Here is a 23,012-nt window from a genome sequence, read left to right as displayed (position 1 = left end):
GTCCAACTAAGACCATCAGGACATCAGAGGAGGCACTTGTTCTGACTATCTGCACTAGAATTTGATTCTGCCCCATGAGAGGGCGACTCCCCAGACTCAGAGAGTGTGCGTGCTAGCTCTCTGGGCAAATCAGTTAGTGCATAATTTTCCGGGCTAACATCACAGCTCCCCTCACTCGGTTGATGCGGGTTTTTGTTCACGTGACTGATTTCAGTTTTAAACCTGTTAACGAGATACCTGATGTGTATGGTATACAGTCTATAGCAGTTGATTATTTCTGTACATGGATGTGCCTGTTACCTGTGTTGTTTCCTGGATACCATGGATGTACATTGCTGTGTTTGCAACAGAAACTCCGTGATAGCTCTGGCATTACTGATACCTCCGCGAGGCTGACTACGAGCTGATTATACTGGAGAAGGTCTTGCCCAAAATTTAATCACATCCCTTCTTTCTCGGCCAAGACGGTTTTAGGACACTGGGATTGTTCCCAAAGGCGAACCAGCCCAAAGGCTGTAGATACTCATTACACTCCGTTTTGTTTGACCTGAATAAGATTGAACAGTTACCTTGTTAAAGGATACCATCAATAGCAATCATCAGTTTCATTGTCTTATTATCATTATTGATATTGTTATCATCATCACCATCATCATTGTTATCACTATTTTTCTATTATCATCTTCTTCATCATTATTATTGTTATCATCATCATCATCATCATTATCGTTGTTGTTGTTGTTATTGTGTTATTATTCATATCTAATCACTGACTATCAATGATTATGATTTAATGAGTCAAACAAGGACACACTCACAGAGCCCAGAAACAGTAAAGTAGGGAAACCCAGCAACATAAAGAAACGAGGACCACCCACATAAAACAAACGGCGAAAATATGGGCCCGGCCAATAATGGCTGCACCGAACGATCGATGACAGGCCATGAATATCTGACGTTGGCCATCTCCTATCGCGCCGCTCAGCACCCACCGGGCCCTCTGGCCGCAGCAAATTGCTTCCCCATCTCAGAGCGCCCGGGATTATTCCTTTCCCATCACTTCAGGAGGACTCCATCGGCTCTCACAGCCTGTCTGATCCTGCCTGCTGGCTCATCTGTCTCCTGGCGTGGCGGGCTTCGGCCAGACTTGGGAAGAGTAGACACCAAAGTGCAGCCACGGGGTTGAATTCAGACGGGTAGCCTATCTCCCCGCGCAGGCTGCATAGCGTGCACTGGTCGATCGGTGCACAGGGCACGATCGTTTTCCGTGGTGATATTTTGTTGGGAAATGCATTAATTGTGTTTTGCGTTGTATTTCACCCCTTCTGCCTCAAAATGTCTAATGTAAAACTTGCTGTTTGAAGGATTTATGATATTGTTGTTGGTTTTTTTCCCTCAAGTTGGGCGACATGAGATGTAACCAAAACAATTAGCAGCTAATCTGTGCTAACTACAGCTTTTGAAATAAAACATACTTGAGGCAGTTACAGTTATAGAGAGCAGTTAACACACAGACACATACACGGACACACAGACACTCAGACACACACACACACACACACACACACAAACACACACACACACACACAAGGGTAAGAATTTAAATCTTCCAAATGTCGCGTATCATTTTCGGCTTTGTTCGGAAACTACTTGACCATTTCGTTGCACTTTGGACAACTGGTACGTGTGCGTTGTAATGTTGTATCATGGTAGAGCTCTGTCTCACATGTTATCAGATTCTGGCTTTGGGCAACTTTTCATAGACTATCACTTCATCATTATTGTCTGTTATTTTGTTTGTCGTATTTTGTCATTTGCAATGACTAATAGTACAGTTCCATGTGTCCAGTAAAGAAATTTGCTTCCATGAAACCTGATAATATTACACACAAACTACAGAGAGAGAGAGAGAGAGAGAGAGAGAGAGAGAGAGAGAGAATATGTGTTGACGTTTAAAAAATCAGTTTCGGCATTATTTCTCTATGAGTGATTCTTGTATTCAAAAGAAAAAAAATATAAAGAACGTATGTTGACAATGTGGCCTGGGTAAATATATATATATATATAGAGAGAGAGAGTGTGTGTGTGTGTGTGTGTGTGCGCGCGCGCGTGCGCATGTGTGTGTTGGTGAAGGGTTGGTAAAGGGATGCAAAACAGTGCTGAATTCCTCACACATCTGCTCAATGGCTGTGAAACACGGACTTTGTAGCACGAGCACACCGAACAGATGAAGCAGTCATGCGGATACACTGTCAAGATCCCCAGCAAGAATAATTTTAGACAGATGTCTGTCCCCTGCCCACACATTCTATCCCCTAGAAATCCATCTAACCCTAGCACTACGACCCCCAATAAAAGAAAATCCGACATAACCCAGCAAACCCTTGATAATTATACTCCCTTCACCCCCGAAAACTAAGTATGGCTGCCAACATGGCAGGGTAAAAACTATCATACACGTAAAAAAAAAAAAAAAGTCCACTCGTGTACATACGAGTGAACGTAGGAATTGCAGCCTACGAACGAAGAAGAAGAAGAATACTCCCCTTCCCCCCTAATTTCTTCCTCTACCGCCTAACCCCCACTAACTCCCCTTATTCTTCCCAAACTCTTAATCTACCACCTACCCCAGCCCACCCCCATCCACTCCTCTACTAAATTCACATTCCCCTACTACTCCAAGTCACAAACTACCGTTCCATACCCCTAGACGCCTTCAGCCTTCCCGAAATCTCCACCTTCTTTTCCAAAACAGTAGACTTTAGTGTAGCCGATGCGTGACGAAATCTGCTTGTTTTAACACCAAGATCTTGTTGTTTGAGCAGTCTCCGTCTTGTTTAAATTCTGCTGCATTATTTTCTTTTGATACGTGTAATAGTGGCACCAAAGTGTATCAAGACATTTGTGTTTTCTTTTGAAAGAATTGTATAATTTCATGACGTGGTTTAACTTCTGAAACTCTCTCAGCGCAGAAAAAACGAAAGGTATGTATTTCAATGCATACTGTTGTACTCCCCTCCCCTTCTCTCTCTCTATGATTATATATATATATATATATATATGTATATATGTCTGTTGTCTTGACTTCTTTGTTTACTTAGTTAAATCATTTTTTCTTTCGTTTTACATTCTTTCGTTCTTTCTCATTTTTTTCTTTCTTTGGCTCTTGTCTTAGTTTCTTCCTTTCCATTATATTTCTTTCCCATTTTCTTTCTTTTAACTTTTCCCTCTCTCCCTACTGTGTGGTTGGCGGTGAGCCAGAATTCTTTCTTTCTTTCTCCTTTATTGCTTTCTCGGAATTGAACCTCTGGAACCCTGTGTCAACACTCTGTATGAAACATATGAAGATTTCTACGTATTCATTTGTGGTGATCTAAACGCACAAACAACTAGTCTGAATGGTTTGGCTGAAGTAGATTTGACCCACTGTCAAGAAGATGAAGTGTATGTGACACGAAGCTCACAAGACTTAACAGTGAATATGTTTGGAGCACAACTGATTGATTATGTAGCATGTTCCAGTGCTCTGTTATCAACGGAATATGTGATAAAGGTTTTGATGGTGGGTGTACATATATCTGTAGTACGGGATGTAGTGTCATCGATTACTTTGTTAAGTCAAATGATTTGCTTGATTTGGTTTTATCCTTTGAGATATAATCGATAGGGTTGATTCTACCCATTTACCAATTTCAGTTACGCTTGGCAATGATAACACTAATGTAAGTATGGGTAGTAGGAAAGGTAGGCAAGGTATCTGGAGAGAAAAGCTGTGCTGGACAACGGAGAAGGAAGGTCAGTTCTTCGCTAACTTCTCTTCTCCACAGTCAGAAGCGGACCTTTGCCAATCTTTCGATGAGATTGAGAGAGATACTGAGTCAGCTTTGTCATTTGTTGACTGCCGTCTTAATGCCGCCAGTTGTATGAAAAACAATTTAGGATTGATTCTGTTTATGAAAAAAAAAGAAAAAAAGAAGCCCCTTGGTTTGATAAAGAGCGCAAAGAAGCAAAGCAAAAAACACGTAAAATTTTTGGCACATTCACAAAATCAAAGAAAACATACGGTTGAAATGTATGCCAAAGTAATACACAAAGGGATATAGACATAGGAAATTATGATCGATGTGATGAAAACATAACTATAAAAGATAAACGGCTGGCCTTTGTAAAGGCAAGAAAGGAAAACCGACAAATAATTCTGGCAAAGAAAAGTTCGTATAAAAAAGAAAAAGCGCAAAGACTAAACAATTCTATTCACGATGCTAAATCATTTTGGTCAGAGGTGAGAAAGAATATGTGTAGAGGTAAACAGAAAACGAGTGAAAAGATAACTTTAGATCAGTGGTATCAGCATTTAAAATCTGTGTTCAGGACAGAAGAGGTGGAAAATAATGAAGCAGAGTATGATAGTGTAGTGGATCATGATATAGCTGAAGAATTAAACATTCCAATTTCAGAGGAAGAAGTCAATCAAGCACCAGCCGTTGTGGCGAAGTGGTTAGCGTCGCGGACTGACGGCTGGGAGGACGCGGGTTCGAATCCCAGCAGAGGTGGGTTTTTCGGCCTGTGGCCGGCTCCTACCCAGAGTTGAGTGTGCTGTGGGCTTAAATGGGGAGACTGGGACCACACAGTCGAGTGTCATCCACTTCAAGGATGCGTCTTTGGGTGTGTTGCTCTAATTACCTGACCATCACTGCAAGTGTCTGTATCTGTCGGGCCTGGTTAACGCCGGGATATCATTATGACAGGAAGCGTAGAGTACAGCTTTGTCACGCAGTCCCAAACCAAAATGGACCTCCATAGCAACACTGTAATCATCATCGTCCTCCTCCTCCTCCTTCATTGTCGTCAATATAAACAAAATAGTCTCAAAGTCTGTGGCCTTTCATGCCCTGCTCTCATGGTGACCTCAGTTTCGATACCCCTCCACTTCCGTGCTTGGGGTGAGTCCTGTCAATGTCTTCAGTGTCGGCAGATTCATGGGGGGCTGTTGTTTGAGGGACGTGGTGGCGGTCTCCACTCTGGGAGGGACGCTTACTCAGTCTGGTTCCCGACTAAGCCATTATTGTCGTTAGTAGGGGGCTTAGTAGGTGGTGTCCTAAGTACGTTAAAAAACAGAACAGGCACCTCTGAACACCACCGAAGTGACTCAGCAGCAGTGCAGGGTCTCCTCTGGTGTGTGGCCTCCTGGCGACCTAACATCGATGGTTCCCTGTGGACTGCCGACGCTAGAACTCCGACGGACGAACCCGGGTGTGGCCGGGTATGGGGGAATCTAAATAAGCGGCGTGGGAGTAATGCCACCGAAACGGTGCAGATGATGGGGCAGCAAAAAAACAAAACAAAACAAAAAAAACAAAAAAACAAAAAAAAAAAACACACACAAAAAAACACGTAAATCAAGCCATAGCTGGGCTCAAAAACGGAAAAGCATGTGATTATGATGGTGGAACTGCCGAAATGCTTAAAGCTGTAGCAACAAAATCTGCCCCTTTCTTGTGTCGTCTTTTCAATCAGATTTTCAGTAATGGTGAATTCCCAGAACAACGGAGTTACTCCATAATCATACCCATTTTTAAGAAAGACAATCCAGATTTACCTGATAATTATAAGGAATTTCCTTGTTAAGTGTGGTCAGTAAAATTTATACGAGTATACTTAAAAGAAGACTTACTAAATGGATGGATGACAATGGAAAAGTTGTTGAAGAGCAGGTAGGCTTCAGAAGATCATATTCAACGATTGATCATATCTACACCTTATTATCTATTGTAGAGAAATGTTTCAGCAGAAAAGGCGAAAAAAAATGTATGTAGCTTTCATAGATCTGAGAAAGGCTTTCGATTCAGTCCATCATGCTTCCTTGTTTGCAACTTTATTGAGAGCAGGATTATCTGGCCCATTTTTATTGCTTTAAGAGCTATGAATTCTTCAGTTTCATCATGTATTCGTGTCAATGAGGAACTGACTGATCTTTTTGGTTGTCCTTTAGGCGTTAAGTAGGGGTGCATTTTGAGTCCTACATTTTTCTCCTTGTTCATAAATGAAATAGCCGTAGCTCTAGAAGAGGTAGGAAAACACGGAATACAACTTCAGCCAGGTCTGATCGATCTGTTCCTCTTATTGTTCGCAGATGATTTAGCTCTCATATCAAGGGCACCCTGGGGTCTGCAAAACCAGTTAAACCATCTTAGTGCATTATGTAAAGAAAGGTTTTTGAAAATAAACGCAGAAAAATCTAAAGTTATGGTATTCAGAAAGGGGGGTTACCTAGAGAAAAATGAGAAATGGTTCTTGGGTGGTGCCGATCTAGAAGTGGGTAAGAGTTACACTTAACTAGGATACACGTTCACGACAATCTTAAGTAATGTACAAGGAGTGCGGTCCCTCGTAACGAAAGGAAAAAAAAATCTGTATATGACTGTGCCCGTGTTCTCCGAAATTTTAATGAGATGACGAGGCAATCTTTCTTCCAAATTTTTTTTATGCCCAGGTTCAGCCGATTCTATTGTACGGGTCAGAAATTTGGGTTCTAGAGGCAATAGACTCAATTGAAAAGGCATAAACCCAGGCATGTAAAAAATTCTTAAATGTTTCAGCAAAGACACCAAATAAATGTGTATATGGAGAGCTGGGTAAATATCCGTTACACGTAAGTTCATGCACGAGAGCAGGAAAGTACTGGTTAAAATCATAACACATGAATATTAGGAGACTACCCAAACAAGCCTATCTAATGCAAGGTAATATGGAGGAAAACGGAAAATTGTGCAGGGCATCGAAACTCAGGGACATACTCCAGAAATATGGTTCTGGTTTTGTCTGGCCGAATAAAGGTGTTGGGAATGAACGATTTTTCCTCTGGTTATTAAGAGATTGACTCGTTGCAAACTTTAGTGGCGACTGGACAACAGCAATTAACTCTAGCGAGAGATTTTCGCTGTATTCAACTTTCAAGTCAAATTTCTTCCCTGAACCTTACATAGATAATATTAGAATAACACCTTTTTAGAGATATGATCGCAAAACTCGGCATGGGTGTTCTTCCCCTCAACGCAAAGGCTTTTCGATTTGTTCAAGACAATACATCAAGGGTTTTATGTAGTTTTGCAAAGATCAAATAGAAAATGAAGTACATTTTATTTGTATTTGTCCCTGCTACAAAGAATTACGGTATCATTCTGTTGGATCATACACAATTAATGAAGAGCTATTCAGTGATTTAACTCTCTCCATACGAACGGCGAAAGAGACGTCGTTAACAGCGTTTCAGCCCAATTACCACCATCAAAATATTGCAAGCGGAAGGCTCTTGTACTGAAGAGGTGAATGTTGACAAAGAATACCACAATTCTGACGACGGAAGCTAAAGGTTGGGTCATTCAGATACCCACTGGACATCCGAGGTGTCTGTGTAGAGGAGAAGAGAGGGCTGGCCGTACTGAGTGAGTTAAGGCAATGCTCTGATGTAATGTCAATGCATAATCTAGCCCAGTCGGTTTTACGCTAAACAAAAAGCGTGACATATTGATACCAACTGACTGTTTGGTTTTCCTATCCTATAGTATCCATACACATGCAGTGCACGTGTGAGCCGCAGGCCAAGACTCAATTAACTCTCTCCATACGAACGGCGAAAGAGACGACGTTAACAGCGTTTCATCCCAATTACCATCATCAAAATATTGCAAGCGGAACGCTCTTATACTGAAGAGGTGAATGTTGACAAAGTATACCACAGTTCTCACGACGGAAGCTAAAGGTTGGGTCATTCAGACACCCTCTGGACATCCGAGGGGTCTGTGTAGAGGAGAAGAGAGGACTGGCCGTACTGAGTGAGTTAAAATGAAGGACGCATTGCACGTGCGCATGTGTGTGTGTGTGTGTGTGTGTGTGTGTGTGTGTGTGTGTGTGTGTGTGTGTGTGTGTGTGTGTGTGTGTGTGTGTGTGTGTGTGTGTGTGTGTGTGTGTGTGTGTGTGTGTGACTTACCCTCATGTCAGCTGAGTAAAGTATAGGACTGTATGATTCAGAGACCAAGCAAAGTGGTAATGTACTTGAATACTGTCTGTCATTGTTGACAATGTTAAGAGTCTGATGACCTATGAACATTAAACCATCTGAAATTTGGACTTTCTGTCTCTGTCTCTCTCTCTCTCTTTCGGTCTGTTTCTCTCCCTACCTTTTGTTTGGCAGTGAGCCGGACTTCTTTCTGTCTTTGTCCTTTATTGCTTCCCCCCCCCCCCCTTCTCTCTCTGTCTCTCTCTTTGGTCTGTCTGTTTCCCTACCTTGCGTTTGACGGTAAGCCGGACTTCTTTCTTTCTCCTCTTCTGCTTTCCTTCTTTCTTTCTTCTTCCTTTTTTCCTGTCTGTCTGTCTCCCTACCTTGCGTTTGGCGGTAAGCCAGACTTCTTTCTTTCTCCTCTACTGCTTTTTTTTTCGTTCTTCCTTCTTTTCTCCTGTCTACCTCTCTCCCTACCTTGTGTTTGGCGGTAAGCCAGACTTCTTTCTTTCTCATCGACTGCTTTCCTACTTTCTTTCTTCCTCCTTTTTTCTGTCTGTCTCTCTCCCTACTTTGTGGTTGGCGGTAAGCCAGACTTCTTTCTTTCTCATCTACTGCTTTCCTTCTTTCTTTCTTCCTCCTTTTTTCTTGTCTGTCTGTCTCCCTACCTTGTGGTTGGCGGTGAGCCAGACTTCTTTATCATCTACTGCTTTCCTACTTTCTTTCTTCCTTCTTTTCTTCTGTCTGTCTGTCTCCCTACCCTGTGGTTGGCGGTGAGCTGGACGTGGACCTCGATGACCTGCCCCTCCCGGTACTTTCTGGTGATGATGCCGTTGGCGTACTTCCCTCCGGGTTCGTTGTCCCGGGGGCCTGGCCAGGGGTCCCCGCACAGCCCGCACTTCCCGTTGTACTGCCCCCACTGAACCTGCTCACACACACATGGACATGCACGCACAGATATAATCACGCGCGCGCGTACAGACGCACGCACGCACGCACACACGCATGCACGCGCGCGCGCGCACACACACACACACAATCACACACATACACATACCACGCATATATGTATGTATGTATGTATGTGTATATATATATATATATATATATATATATATATAAAGAGAGAGAGAGACACACACACACACCACGCATATATGTATGTATATATATATATATAGAGAGAGAGAGACACACACACACACACACGCGCGCGAAAACGTTTGGGTTTTTTACCCCCAAAACCTTGTCCCTCTCTGTATTATCAATGCAATATCAACGCTGCTTCAATCGTAAGGTTTCAGCTTGTCTTACGTTGTAAAGCCTGAGAAGAAGCAAAACTATTTCTTTTGAAGCATATGTACAATTTCATGTATATATGCACACACAGACACACACACACACACACACACACACACACACACACACACACACACACACACACTCCCTGTGTCAGTGCTAACAATGCTTGAGTAATAACAACTGATCTGATGTGGCCACTCATGATTAAACACACATTTGTGAACTTCCTTTCATCCCTTTCGGATTCTGAAACATAAGGTGCAAAAAATAAATTAATTACGAGGTATTTCATTAGTTACTATTATTGCCTATTTTTCGGAATACATTTTATTGTTTTGTTTGATTTACTTTCTTGCTTTACCTTTCGTGGATTGATTTAGGAAGTCATTGGGTTGTGACTTTCCCTCGTTATGATTGAGAACTCCACTAAACTATCATTCGTTTCTCTGGATCATTCGCCATTTGGAATACTAAATTACTGAACTATTTTATCCCAGGCTATGTCGCACTGCATCTCCGTTGATACTGTGAGGTGGTTCGTCCGTCGGGATCGACGAGGACCATCTGTGGGTGCGCAGATGACTGATCAGGCCAATCCGCGCCCGGAAGGTTCTGACGCAGTGTGGACAGGAGATGGTGGCGGCTGTCGGGGACTTGCTGGCACTGCTTTTCCTGGCCTGTCTGCGTTGCTCTGCTGCAGCGATTCTGTTGGCCTCACAGGATTCGGCGCCTTTGTGGACAGCTGAACGCCACTTTGGTCTGTCCATTGCATTCAGCTCCCGTGTGGCTGATGTTGAAGGCCTTCAGTGAAGCTGTCAGAGTGTCTTTGAAGCGCTCCTTTTGGCCTCCATGGGAGCGCTTGCCATGTTGGAGTTCGCCGTACAGCAGTTTCTTTGGGAGCCGGTGGTCTGGCATGCGAACTACATGGCCTGCCCAGGCTTACTACTTGAGCTGGTTGATACTGTAACCGCATAAGTAATGTAAGTAATTCACGAAATATGTGATGAACTCACGGGGAACGAAACTTCAGTCATATAAGACACACAACATGCATTTCATTTACTGTAAATTCAAATCTCCCTAACTGTTGTGAGAAGGTTATATGAACGTTCTCAAACTTTTCCCCTTTTCTCTCTCCATCACCGCCACTTATTATTACTGGCTATACATGATTGATGCATTCATTCACTGCAAATTCGGATCTCCCAAACTGCTGTGAGAGGGGTATGTGAACGTTCTCCAACTTTTCCCTTCTTACCACCGTCACCGCATTTTATTCATTACTGGCAATACATGATTGAGAATATATTACGGAATAAAGGGATAGTTGTTAACTTGTTACTTGAACTTGATTTTCACTATCATGTTTGAAAAAAATTACATGTGGTTTGTCATCTGTGCATTCTGAAGACAAAATTGACAGACTGCATCAATAAACATGGTTTATTTTTTAAACCAACAACAACAACAACAACAAATCATCGTGTAGCAGATAACTCATTTAAGCAGCAGAGTAGAAAACTGTGTCATAACGATCCTCACCGTCACCATTCTCATCGGTTCAGAAAATATGTCAACATCATCATCTCCGCCGCGCAGATAAATCCATCGATGAGAGCTGACACCAAGCACAGTCCCGGTGGACACTGAGAGGCCAGTTGTTTACCAGCTCCGTGTGGGTCCGTCACGCCTCCCGTGTTTCGCTAACACTGTTTTGATTCTAAACACTTTCGAGCACTTCAGTTGAAACGATCCCTCTACCCTTCTCTCGTTTTCTCACTCTCATTTCCATCTCTCTCTCCTTTCTGTCTTCCACCCTGTGTGTGTGTGTGTGTGTATGTGTGTGTGTGTGTGTGTGTGTGTGTGTGTGTGTGTGTGTGTTGCATCTCCTTTGATTCTAAAACCACTAATTGTGGTATTGTTAATGATTTGATATTTCTTTCTGACGGGGCTCCCGAGATCATGGCATGTAAGATCTTGATGTCCAGATCATTGTTCGTGGGAAAACAGTCTTCTTGTTCTTGTTTTGTTTTTGTTTTTGTTGTTTTTGTTTTCTTCGTCTTCTTCTTCTTCTACTTCTCCTCCTTCTCCTCTTCCCTCTTCTCCTCCACTTTTCTCATTCTTGTGGTGCGCCATCATCTTATGCTCGTTCTCATTGGTCTTTGTTCTTTTCAAAATAGTTCAGAATCTCTGGACATGTTTGATGCACACAGAGAAATTATTTATGTTTCGGATTCACAGCTTTCGTCTTTTTATTCGTGATACTATGCCGTAAAATGTTGTTAAAGATGAGATAGAAACTTCTAATTCAGAGCCGATGCAGCTGCATTCTATAGAGGAGACCGGGGGGTGTGGTGTGGTTGGGGAGAGGGGGCGGGGGGGGGGGGGGGGGAGCTAGATAACAATACAATGAATATGTTGACTGTCAAAGAATGTCGTTGCGTGGTCCAATGATATTTCTCTCTTCATAACTAAAATAAAAAAATAAAGAAAAGAAAACGGACTTGAAATAACACCGTCGAAACTGATATTAACTCAACATAGTTGTTCAGCGACTATCTGGCTGAACATTTTCAGTAAGTAATTAGAGCCTTCAATGCAAACTAATTGAACTAGGATTTATGACTCAAAAGAAATCAGTTGAGAGAGAGACAGAGACAGACAGAGAAAGAGAGAGACAGAGACAGAGAGCGAGCTTGGTGCCTGCTTTTATTTTTGTGTGACTGTTCTAGTCATCGAATGAAAAGCCCCGTTTCCAAGCTAGGCCATGGTTACTGGTCCCGGCGAGTGACCAGAAAAAAGAAGAAGAAAATCAAGCATGTCTGTAAAGTGTGGTAGAAATAACAGAATTCGGAGCAGAAGACGCAAAGGCAATACACGCTGTGCCACAGACCAGAACTATACTCACCTGAACCCCGCCGCAGAAGAGCTGGTTGTCGTCATAGTTAGGCGGGGAATTGTTGAAGCCCACACGCCACATACTGGACCTGGAGGGGGGGTCCAACAGCCTCCCATGGCCCTCCACCCCGGGTACTCGCAGGCAGTACGAGAAGAGAAGCAGCAGAAAGCATGTTGGCGTGTAGAGGCTGTCGATGGTTCTTACCACTGGCGTCGCGGACATGGTCAGGTGGCGAGTCGTATCAGCAGAGGACATGGATTTCCTTTTGTTTTGAAATCGTTGGTGTAAAGATGGGCAAATCTGTTGAAAGAAAGGACCATTTCACAAAGTACGTTTTTTTGTGCAAAAAGATTCTTGTCCATCCATTGGTGTTTAAGCCGTCATTTTCTTTACTCATCATCATCATCACCATCATCATCTTTTGCTCTTCCTCCTCCTCCTCCTTCTTCTTCTCCTCCTCCTGTCTTCTTCTACAGTTATTTCAAATTTCTGCTCGATAGTTATCAACCGCTCTGCATTCGCCCAGAAAGAATTATACTGGACTTAATTTGTATGGACTGTCAAACAAAATGACTTGCATTTTTCCATGATTTTTTTTTTCTGGTGTGCTTATTTGTTACTCAGAACAAAGCGTACAAAGACGACTTGTGTTCGTGCTAGTACAGGAACTGTGTACATGTTCATGTCTCGATATGATGATCAGACTCAGTAATCAATGCCAGATCCATCGTCTGTCCGGAGTAAACTGCACCTGTTAGACAGAAGATATATAACGGGGTCAAATAGATTCCTCTGGAAGATGCTCGTGTCGATATCAGTACAATCGATCTCCGACAATACTTGAGTGAACTGCGCGCGGTTTCCAAGATGCATGCAGAATGTTCGGGCATCTCGTCAAGAGCTTGCGTCCGACCTCATTCCCTTCAATACCCTCGTTCCTCACACACATTACTTAACTCGAAGATGGTTGACATCGATCGTATGTACTCTGTATCTGTCTGCCTCTATCTGTCGATATTTAAGTATACATGGCTATCTGTCGGTCTCTCCCACCTCTCGTCTCTGTGAGTGTGCGTGTGTGTGTGTGAGTGCATGTGTGTGTGTGTTTGCGTGTATGTATGTGTGCGTGCGCGCGCGCGTGTGTGTATGCGTACGTGCGTGCGGGTGGTTTGCGCGCCAGATTCATACATTTCTGTTGTGAATGTACAGGATATAACCCAACATCAGACTAACTGTCGAAAATACTTGATTCAGCTGTGTTGGATAGAAATTCAAATTTCAGGGCTAGTGACTTAACCCTTTCGATCTGCTTCCTCATGCCCATGCCCCCCTGCTCTCTCTCTCTTTCTCTGAATTCGGCGTACGCGCCAACACACACACACACACACACAATCTCTCTCTCTCTCTCTTTCTCTCTCTCTCTCTCTCTCACACACACACGCGCGCGCGCGCACGCACGCACACACACACACACACACACACACACACACACACACACACACACACACACACACACACACACTGATACCAAAGAAAGAAAGAAAGAGAGTGAAAGTGAGAGAGAGAGGTGTGGAGGAGGCAGGCAATGGGGTGGAGTTGAAGGGCACCAGAAGTGTTAAGAAACTACGAGTTCACGGCCTCTCTAACGAACAGAACCGCTCTTTTGTCCATCCGGTAGAGACAGCTGCCAGTTCTGTTAGCGTCTGAGAAACGGTACCAGAGAAACCTCCTCTTACAAGACATCGAACATATGTCTCTGATCTGAAGGGGGCGGTGAAATAGTGGACTGGGGAATGTAAATGGGAAGGGAGAGGCATTGAGAGAACAAGAACTTGGCTGGTCCCTGGAAACTTTTCTTCTCTTTTTCTTGTTCTCTTTCTTTTTCTTGTTTTCTTTCTTTTTGTTTTTAATCGGAAAAAAATCCCCGTTTACCCAGATCCCCAACAAGTCTCAGCGTCGATGCAATTAGTTCTCCGTCTCTCGCACCATCCACATTCTTGAGATTTGTGCTTGATTCGGAGTTTATTTAGGTTCAGAAGGGTATAAAATCTGGACCGAGACTACGTGATGAGCACAAAGATGGACAGGGAGAAAAAGGCTGACGAGAAGGAGTAGTTAGCTGGGACGGCGGTGATGGCACTGCGTTTAAGCCTTGTTGTAGACAGGGCGTTGAAACTGCGGAATCAAGGCAACCAGTCGTAAGGTTCTCACGTGAGACAAAAGGGAACCTGTCGACGTGCAACCGACACTTCTGTCAAGCGTTACAGCTTCAATGCCGAGTTAATCCCATAACAGGTTAAGGGATATTGTTCTAGTATTCGAGTATTGTTTATGGGATGTTGTTCTTAATAAGCGTTACGGTTGCTCTTCCAGCGATTTAAGATGTTGTTCCATGGGTTTGGTGGAGATTTGTTACATAGATTTCGGGTGGAGTTGTCTGTGCAGGCTTTGGGGGTCGTAGTGTGTTGGGGTGCTAAAGGCTCTCGGAAGGTGACTGTTGAGTGAAAGGGATTCGAAATGTTGATGTAAAAAAGAATTAGGTTTGTCCTAATCATGTTTTAGGGGTGTTTCATTTGAACATCATGAATGGTACGTAGACTTAACGGGTTTTAACACATAGACATTGTATTGCTGTTACAGGCTCCAGACTATGTTAAATGTTTTAAGAGTGCCGTTAGTATGGACGGGACACTGCTTTTTGTAGTTGTTTTAACTATCCTCCGCCCTCATCCCCGTACAACTGATGATCAAATTGTATAAAAACTTTTGGAAAATAACACTGGCAACTATTCATGAGGACGGCTAAATGGAGATCTTTGTTTGTTCAGGTCTGGCTTCTGCGTTTCAAGTTTTGCAAGGCAGGTGTCAAGCATATCGCGGCATAACGTTCTCAGGAGCTTCTCTGACGGAAATGTATGATTCGAATGATCTGGGGGTGAGTATCATTTAGTTGTTCATAATATGCTATAGTGTATGTTTCACTTCTCAACAGACTAGATGAAGAGAGAGAGAGGTTGGGGGGCGGGGGGAGGCACTTGGATCCAGCAATGAATCAATGAAGAACGCGTTGTCGATTTCGTATCTGGCAACCCATTCTTTGAGTTTGGAACACCATCAGAAACTCTGAAACAGACTTCTCATCACCGCAAAATGGCGATTGGAAGTAGCTGGGTAGGAAAGAATTCAAGAACCACGCCGGCTCTGATCTTTGATTTAATGTTATTGGATTTGCGATATGAAGGATAACAAATGACCGAATCAGGATAAAAACGACGCAATCAGCTATTACAATTAGCGTTGTTATATTACCAAGATAATCCATACTGTGACAGCTTAACCCACTCATCGAAATATTTCAGTCAAAACAAGTGACGTGAACACAAGCGGTAAATCGTGATGTGTGGCATGGGCGTAAGGGTCAATCCCGATGTGTAACATGGGTATCAGAAATAATTAAAACCGTGCTGTGTGACAAGACCTTTAAGATCGGGCAAGGAATCCCAGGGGGGCAGGGGGGAGAGGCCGGGTGCTTTACACCGACAGGAATCTGGCAGGCGCGTGGGGGCGATGCACGGGGAGCGTCTTGAGGTGATGGGGAGGGGAACTCTCAAGACAGCGAAACCCTGCACCGGAGACTGACGACCATTGATCAGGCCGCGGCGGTAGGGCAGGGGCTGGCCAGCCCTGCCGCTCAGTCTGGTTCGCCAGACCTATAATGTCACCGACCTCCGTCGCCCTGACCGTAATTATGGTAATGCCTTGACCACCGAGCAAAGCATCTCTCCCTCTCTCTACAGTCCGGGTCGATTCTGGTGCGTGGTGATCGCAGATGCTGGCTATAAAGCCTGGCGTCACGCACCCCCCTCTCCCCCATCCCCCGCGCGTTTCCATCGTGTCAGGCGGGGGGGGGGGGGGAGAGGCGGGGTTGGATGGGGTGAGATAGGATGAGGAAACGTGTGTTAATTTGAAACCTTTCTCTGTCCCTCAGCGGCCGTCGTACTTTTCTCCCTGTCTGCTCCCCTCTCTGTGTCCCCCCAATCTCCCCAACCCCTACTTGCCTATCCTCTCTCTCTCCTTCTCTCTCCCTCTGTCTGTCTGTCTGTCTTTCTCTCTCTCTGTTGCTGTGTTTCCCCTTGTCTCTTTCTTTATCTCTTTTGTGTCTTTCTCTCTGTTCATGTCTCTGTCTGTCTTTCGTTGTTGTTTTTTTCTCTTTCTCTGGTGTGTTTACTCCGGACAGACGATGGATATTGCATTTATTACTGAGTCTGATCGTCATATCGATGTATCGCGCGCGCGCGCGTGTGTGTTTTCGTTTGCCTGTGTGCCTGCCTGCCTCTGCGTGTGCGTTTAAGTGTAGCTGTTTCATGTGCATGTGGGCGCGCACCAAGAAGAGAGAGCCCCCCCCCCCCTCCGCCCCCATTTATTATATGTATACACATACACACACACACACACATATATATATATATATGTGTGTGTGTGTGTGTGTGTGTGTGTAGGCATATATTGGGAGAGAAAATGAGAGAGAGAAAAAGCAACCTATGACTTTTTGTCTGCTTTATTTCATATATAAAAATGAATCTCAATGAAATTTGAAAAAATAACGTTATCGTCCCAATTTCTGCATTTTGGTCTACTCAACGTGATGACATAGAAGGGGAATCATGGATTGCTATTTTCTGCAGCACACTGAAACGAAGGCTGTTGCCGCGTGTCAGATGAGAGAAGAAAAATAAAATCGAATTTCATCCTGTGATCCATGCATTGAGTCTGTCTCCCCCTCCCTCTCCTCTCTCTCTCTCTCTCTCGTACCCCTAACTCGATCACTTTCTATTTCCTCCCTTCTACTAACGATGCCTCACTCCTCTCTTTCTACACTGCCTTCGTTTTCTTTACTCTATACGTCTGTCTCCATTTTCCCCTTATAATCACGGTTTCGTCCTTCCATCTTGTGATCAAGAGATCAGCACATATCAACGAATTTGACACTTTGCTGAAGGGGGAAAGAGGTAATCAAGGAGAAAAAGAAATGAGCAACTGAATCGTTCAGCAACACAATTGTGCCCAGAAATCGTTTCCAACTCGCGAGTTGGAAAGCAACAATATAGCATTTAAGCTGAAGTATCTTCAATACACAAATGATCACTATTAACATCACTTTATCTTCTTTCTTTCTTTCTTTCATCTTTGTGTCTGTTTGTCTGTTTGTCTGTCTGTGTGCATTTCTTTTCATCCCATACTCATGCGCGTGCACGGAAACATACATGCGCACTCGTACGCGAACACGAGCACATGTGCGAACGCATTCGGATCTCCTTCTAACTCCAACCCTCCACATACAAGCACACACACGCATGCGAAAAAAAGCTGCCTGTATGAAACCAGGAGAGAAAAAGAAGCGTGTTGTCAGAATCTGTCAAATGTGCATTACGAGGAAAATAGTGCTGCTGCAAAGTCACATCCTAGCTGAAGATCTGTCTTTTCACAATGTCTGTCTTTGTCTTTGTCTGTCTGTCTGTCTGTCTGTCTCTCTCTCTCTCACACACACACAACCACACACACACACACACATATTTTTGCAGACTCCTGTTGTCATTGGCCTCGCACGCACATACACACATACACATACACACACACACACACACACACACGCACACACACACACACACACACACACACACACACACACACACACACACACACACACACACACACACACACACACACACACACACACACACACACTATCCAGAATGGCTTTACAGTTATTCACTCGACTGGCATAATAATGTCCATTAAGACAAGGCCCAAAAGACATACCGCGAATTAGATCACTGCAGTCATTTGTTGAAACTCTTCTGGCGTAATCAGTGACGAAGATTTTGTTTTCAATAATCAACGGTTATAAAGATGATGTATCACAAACAGCAAGTGACATTCAAGAGAACAAAAATATGCCTGGAGATAGATAGGTAGATAGATAACGAGAGAAAGAGAGAAGGGTATGTTCATAATACAAACAGACCCACTAAACTGAGTGAATAAAGCGGATGGAGAGATTGAGGGCATCCTCTGCAGGAACGTAACCATTACAGCCCACATGGATATTCGAGATATGTCAAACAAGCATTCTCATTCATCTAGAATCATGTGACACGCTCGCACGCGAATTAAAGACTGAGATTGGGATTTCTATGACACTGAAAATGCAACCGTTTATCAGTGCATATATTATGATAACAGTAATCGTTTTCATATAATCTCTTCCATCTCTCTGTTTCTGTCTTTCTGTGTCTCTCTGTCTCTCTCTTTCTCTTTCTCCCTTTCTTTCCTGTGTGCGTGTGGGATATGAGGTAAGGCTTTGATCAATATGAAGTCGATCAACCAGTCAATTAATCAAGCAATCAAAAAATTAATTAATCAACCAACCAACCAACTAACCAGCCTGATCACCGACCAACCGACCAAACAATCAATCAGACAAACAATTGTCGCACGAACAGACAAACCGATCAATCATTCAGCTAATCTCTCTCCCTCTTTCTCTGCCTTTTGTCATGTTTTCTCGTTATCTGAAGAGTTCTGTTAACAACATTTCAGTGCAAAAAATAAATCAAGAGAGAAAACGGAATCAAACACAATCATTGCCAAAGAAATAAATAAAAGAAAGAAGCAAGCGCCATCAGCAAAGGGGAAAGATAAAACGAACTGAGAGAAAAAAAACAAACAAACAACGAAACAGATTCGGCATTTTAAAAGAGTTATCGAGACATCAGTCGTGAATTATTTCTCTCAAGCCGCCTCCTTTCTCTCTATCTCTGTGTCTTGTTTCTCTATTTACCCTTCACTTAATTTCCTTTGCCCCCCCTCCCCTATCCCTCTCTCCCTCACCTCCCCATTCTCCTCTGTCCCTTTCTCTTTCCTCCTCTCTCCCGCGGTTTCTTTTCGTGTCCCTAGTTGGATCCTCTTCGTCTGACTGTCATTTGTTCCCAGCAACATGAAGTGGGCAATGCCCAATGACATTTTCCGTTTCAGGACGGACTGGGGCTGGAATAAGGTTGTGAGAAAACACCCCCACACCGCACGTACATAGCTGGGAAGAAGGGAAATCGGACGAACAATAGTGGACTAAAGGTTCAGGAAAGACTAGGTCGGTCTGCTTGTCTGTCACCCTGCTGACGTGTCTGTCCGTTCTGTTCATTTGTCTGTTTTTCGCTCCCATCCCCCGACTGCTCTCTTTCTTATCTTCACATCTCTGGAGTCTAGCCTTGTAATAGTCCTTTTGTACACGGCCGGGCTACATCCAACATGGTTTGATTTGATTTGATCTCCATTGGTTATATCTTTGTCACTTGTTTGACATAGTCATCGTTGACATACTGAACGTTGTCTCGGTACCACCTTTCCTCTGGTTTCCTCTCCGTCTCTATCATTGTCTTCTTAATGTCATCGGATGTATTGAAAGGCACTCCATTGTTTTCGTTTTTTTTTTTTTTTTTTTTTTTTTTTAAATCCCAAATTCTCACATATCTCAGTTCTTCGGATTTCTGTGGGCATTCTGGTTCGGTGTAACGTGTCAAAAAACCTCATAACCCACCCCGTCCTTATTCACAGTCTGTCGATCTGGCTATCTGTTTATCTGTCTGACTGTGTCCTTCCCTCGTCACTTCTCTCCTCTCCCTCTCTCTCCCTATTCTCCCCCCCCCCTCTCTCTCTCTCTTTCTTTCTCCATTTTCTCCAATCTCTTTCTCATCCGAATGGCAGTTGTTCCCAGCTCCGTGAAGTGGAAAACGTTCGATGAAGTTTTCCATTTACCGGGGAGTGAGCCTGACATGAAGGAGTTAGGAGAGGCCCTCCAGCCCCTTGGGAATCTCACACGTGGCTGCCTGGGCCACAAACGCTATGCGAGGATAGAGGGAGAGGAGTGGGAGGTGGGTGGGGGATGGGTAGAACAACAGGCTAAATTTTTCCTGAGGGGAAACATAGGATTTGTTCTCTTTCTTCTCCTTCTTTCCCTCATCTTTTTCCTTCCCTTGTCTCTGTCTGTCTGCCTGGTCTTTCTCCCTTTCTCCGCTTGTCTTTTCTTCATTCCTTCTCTCTGCTTGTTTGACTGAACTCCCTGTTTTCCCTTCTGGCTTACCTCCTTGTTTCTCCACGTGTAACATCTCTCTCTCTGTCTGTCTGTCTATCTTTTCTCTCTCTCTCTCTCTCTCTCTCTCTCTCTCTCTCTCTCTCTCTCTCTCTCCATGTCTGTCTGTTTCTCTCCCTGTCTCTGTGTCAAATGGCATCGTCATCATCAACAGCGTCAGCTTTGTCGTGAGTTGTTTTGTTTTTTTCTGCTTCAGGTTCTCTTCAGACTATCACTCTGTTGATGATATAATTGTAATATACAAGGAAAGAGTTCCAAGTAATAAAACAATAACTCAGGATCCTGAGTCCTTTTGCGTTCTTGTTATTGCCATTTCTAGTATTTTCACTCCTTTCCAACCAGTCTCTCATCTACGATTCTGTCAAAAATGGCTTGGATTCATGAATAAAATCTTCCATTTTTGGCTCACGCATGCAAACGAAATCAGTCGGTTGTCCGTTTGTGTATGAATGTGTGTGTGCGTGCGTGCGTGTGTGTGTGTGTGTGTGTTTGTGTGTGTGTGGGGGGGTGGGGGGTGGGGGGGTGGGGGTGGACTGCATTTCCTCAGCAAACACAAAACGCTAGTGAACTTGCCAGCATGACAAATGTTTTCTGCATGGTACAGGAACGTGAAATGTGCAGATCCTTAATAACAACAATAATCGAAACAAGAGACAGTTTAGAGTTTTGCTATCAAAGAAAGATTATTTCACAAATAGTTCAAAATGAATTGATAAATGGACATGAACTGAAGTGATTTTGTTTAACAAATACCTTGCTCATAAAGAATTATGTACAAGTATTCCCGTACAAACGGGTAAATATACATATTTTCTAAGCAGATGTCAAAAGAAGTATAATATTCTCTGATAAAAGCCACGTTAAGTTGGCGATGATGATCTACGTTATGCTACAGTGCTAATTATTGACCCAAACCGACCCCTCCTGCACACATCCTTGACCCTCTGACCTTTCACATCTCTGTTCCTCTCTCTCCGTTCCTTCTGTCTGTCTCTCTGTCTCTCAAAGACACACACACACACACATACAAACACACAGACTCAGACACACAGACACAGACACTCCCTCTCTCTCTCTCTCTCATTTACTCTCGTCCCAACTCCTTTCTCGAGTTTTGAGCCTCGAGTCTTCTCACGCCCATCTCTCTGTCTTCTCTGCCGACTGGCAGTTCGTCCATCCCAGCAGTGTTGGAGGTTGTCCGATGTAATGACGGATGAGCATGACGTGAAGTGCTGAAGAGAATCCTTGAGGGCTCTGCAAAGGCCTCGCAGGGCTGCCCGGGCCAGACACGTCTTTTGTGGGAGTGAGAGGGGGGAAGGGAGAGACAGAGAGACAGAGACAGAGAGAGGAAGAGAGAGACAGAAGGGGAAGAAAGAAAGATAAAGAGAGAGGACGGAAAGAAAAGAATCTCTCTCTCTCTCTCTCTCTCTCTCTCTCTCTCTCTCGGTGACTGACCTCGATGTTTCTATTCTCCAGTCCCCTTGCTTCTTCATGCCTTATAGCATTCTGAACAGTCGTCAGTGGTGGTATGTATAGTTCTTTCTTTTCAGTCCGTTTGCCGTGTGCCTCTTTGTCCCAAACCCACCTCATCCCTCCAACTTTCTTTTCCGTCTCGCCTTATTTTTGTCAGGAAAACCGAAAGAACATCAATTATTTGTCATATAATTCACCCCCCCCCTCCACCCCCCACCCCCATACATTTCTGTCTTCGGTAACTTACACAAAAAAATCACCTTTATATCGTGTTCCGTGTCATTCTGAATGTGTGTCTGTCTTTCTCTCATTCCATCCTTTTCTCATTGCTTTTTTATTATTTTTTAATTTTTTTTATAAGTGTTCTTTTCATCCCTTACTTCCGCCCGTCTCTCTGACTGGCTGTCCCTGCCTAGAAGGCGGAGTGGGAAACGCTGGATGACGTTTTGTGTGTGTACTGGTAGAAGTGATTGACATGAAGGAGTTGGGAGAGGTCCGGAGACCGCTGGGTCGCTGAGGCATCTTTTAGTGTTCCGGAAAACGGCCATAGCAAAAACTTATCTCTGTCTCTATCCGTATTTCTGTCTGTGCTTCTGTCTCTCTGTTTCTCCGTCTGTCTGTCTGTCTCTTTATTTTCTTACTCTCTTTCAATCGTTTAAATGAAGTCTTCTCAAATCTGTCATGACCTTCCTATGTCTGTCTTTCCTCTGAAATATCTAGTTGTTGTTGGGTTTTTTTCTGTCTGTATGTCTGTCTGTCTCATCCACCTCTCCATTACTTTCGTCCTTCAGCCCCTCTCCTCCTTTCTGGAGACAGTCTGTTTAACTCTCAAACTGTCTGTTGCTATACCACCACCACATCTCCCCACTACAACCGGTCTGATTGTCTTATTTTTGTGGTCGTTTTACTGTGCAAATACTCTACCAGAACGAAATATCAAAATAAGGCAGGAAAAGATAAGGACAGTTAACAAAACAAAAACAATAAATGAAAAAGAGACGGGAAGAAAAGGAGAGACTGAAAAACAAAAGCACGCCAGATTTAGCAAAAAGCTCTCCCCCTTAAGACTACGCTCTCTCTCTCTCTCTCTCTCTCTCTTCATACGTCCATTTTCTCGCATTCTTATCGCAGCACCCCCACCCCTTTCTGTTCTTTAACACGAGCGGAAATGTGAAGAGGAAAGCGTTCAA

The 23,012-nt window shown here is 43.7% G+C and overlaps 1 protein-coding gene across 1 annotated transcript in view; it reads right to left on the bottom strand.

The window, feature by feature from the left end:
• The window catches only part of LOC143289153 (uncharacterized), an 86,562-nt gene that overhangs the window by 7,661 nt on the left and 55,889 nt on the right, over positions 1 to 23,012 (bottom strand). The window contains exons 2-3 of the mRNA XM_076598056.1: positions 12,210 to 12,500; positions 8,760 to 8,924 (exon numbers count right to left, since the gene is read on the bottom strand). Coding sequence (XP_076454171.1) covers positions 8,760 to 8,924; positions 12,210 to 12,455 — 411 coding nt within the window. The 5' untranslated portion in view covers positions 12,456 to 12,500. The remainder of the gene's footprint in view (positions 1 to 8,759; positions 8,925 to 12,209; positions 12,501 to 23,012) is intronic.

The sequence above is a fragment of the Babylonia areolata genome, chromosome 1, assembly GCF_041734735.1.
Source record: "Babylonia areolata isolate BAREFJ2019XMU chromosome 1, ASM4173473v1, whole genome shotgun sequence".
Taxonomy (NCBI): domain Eukaryota; kingdom Metazoa; phylum Mollusca; class Gastropoda; order Neogastropoda; family Buccinidae; genus Babylonia; species Babylonia areolata.
The sequence above is the reverse complement of the archived record's forward strand: the minus strand, read 5'-3'. Positions and strand labels throughout refer to the sequence as shown.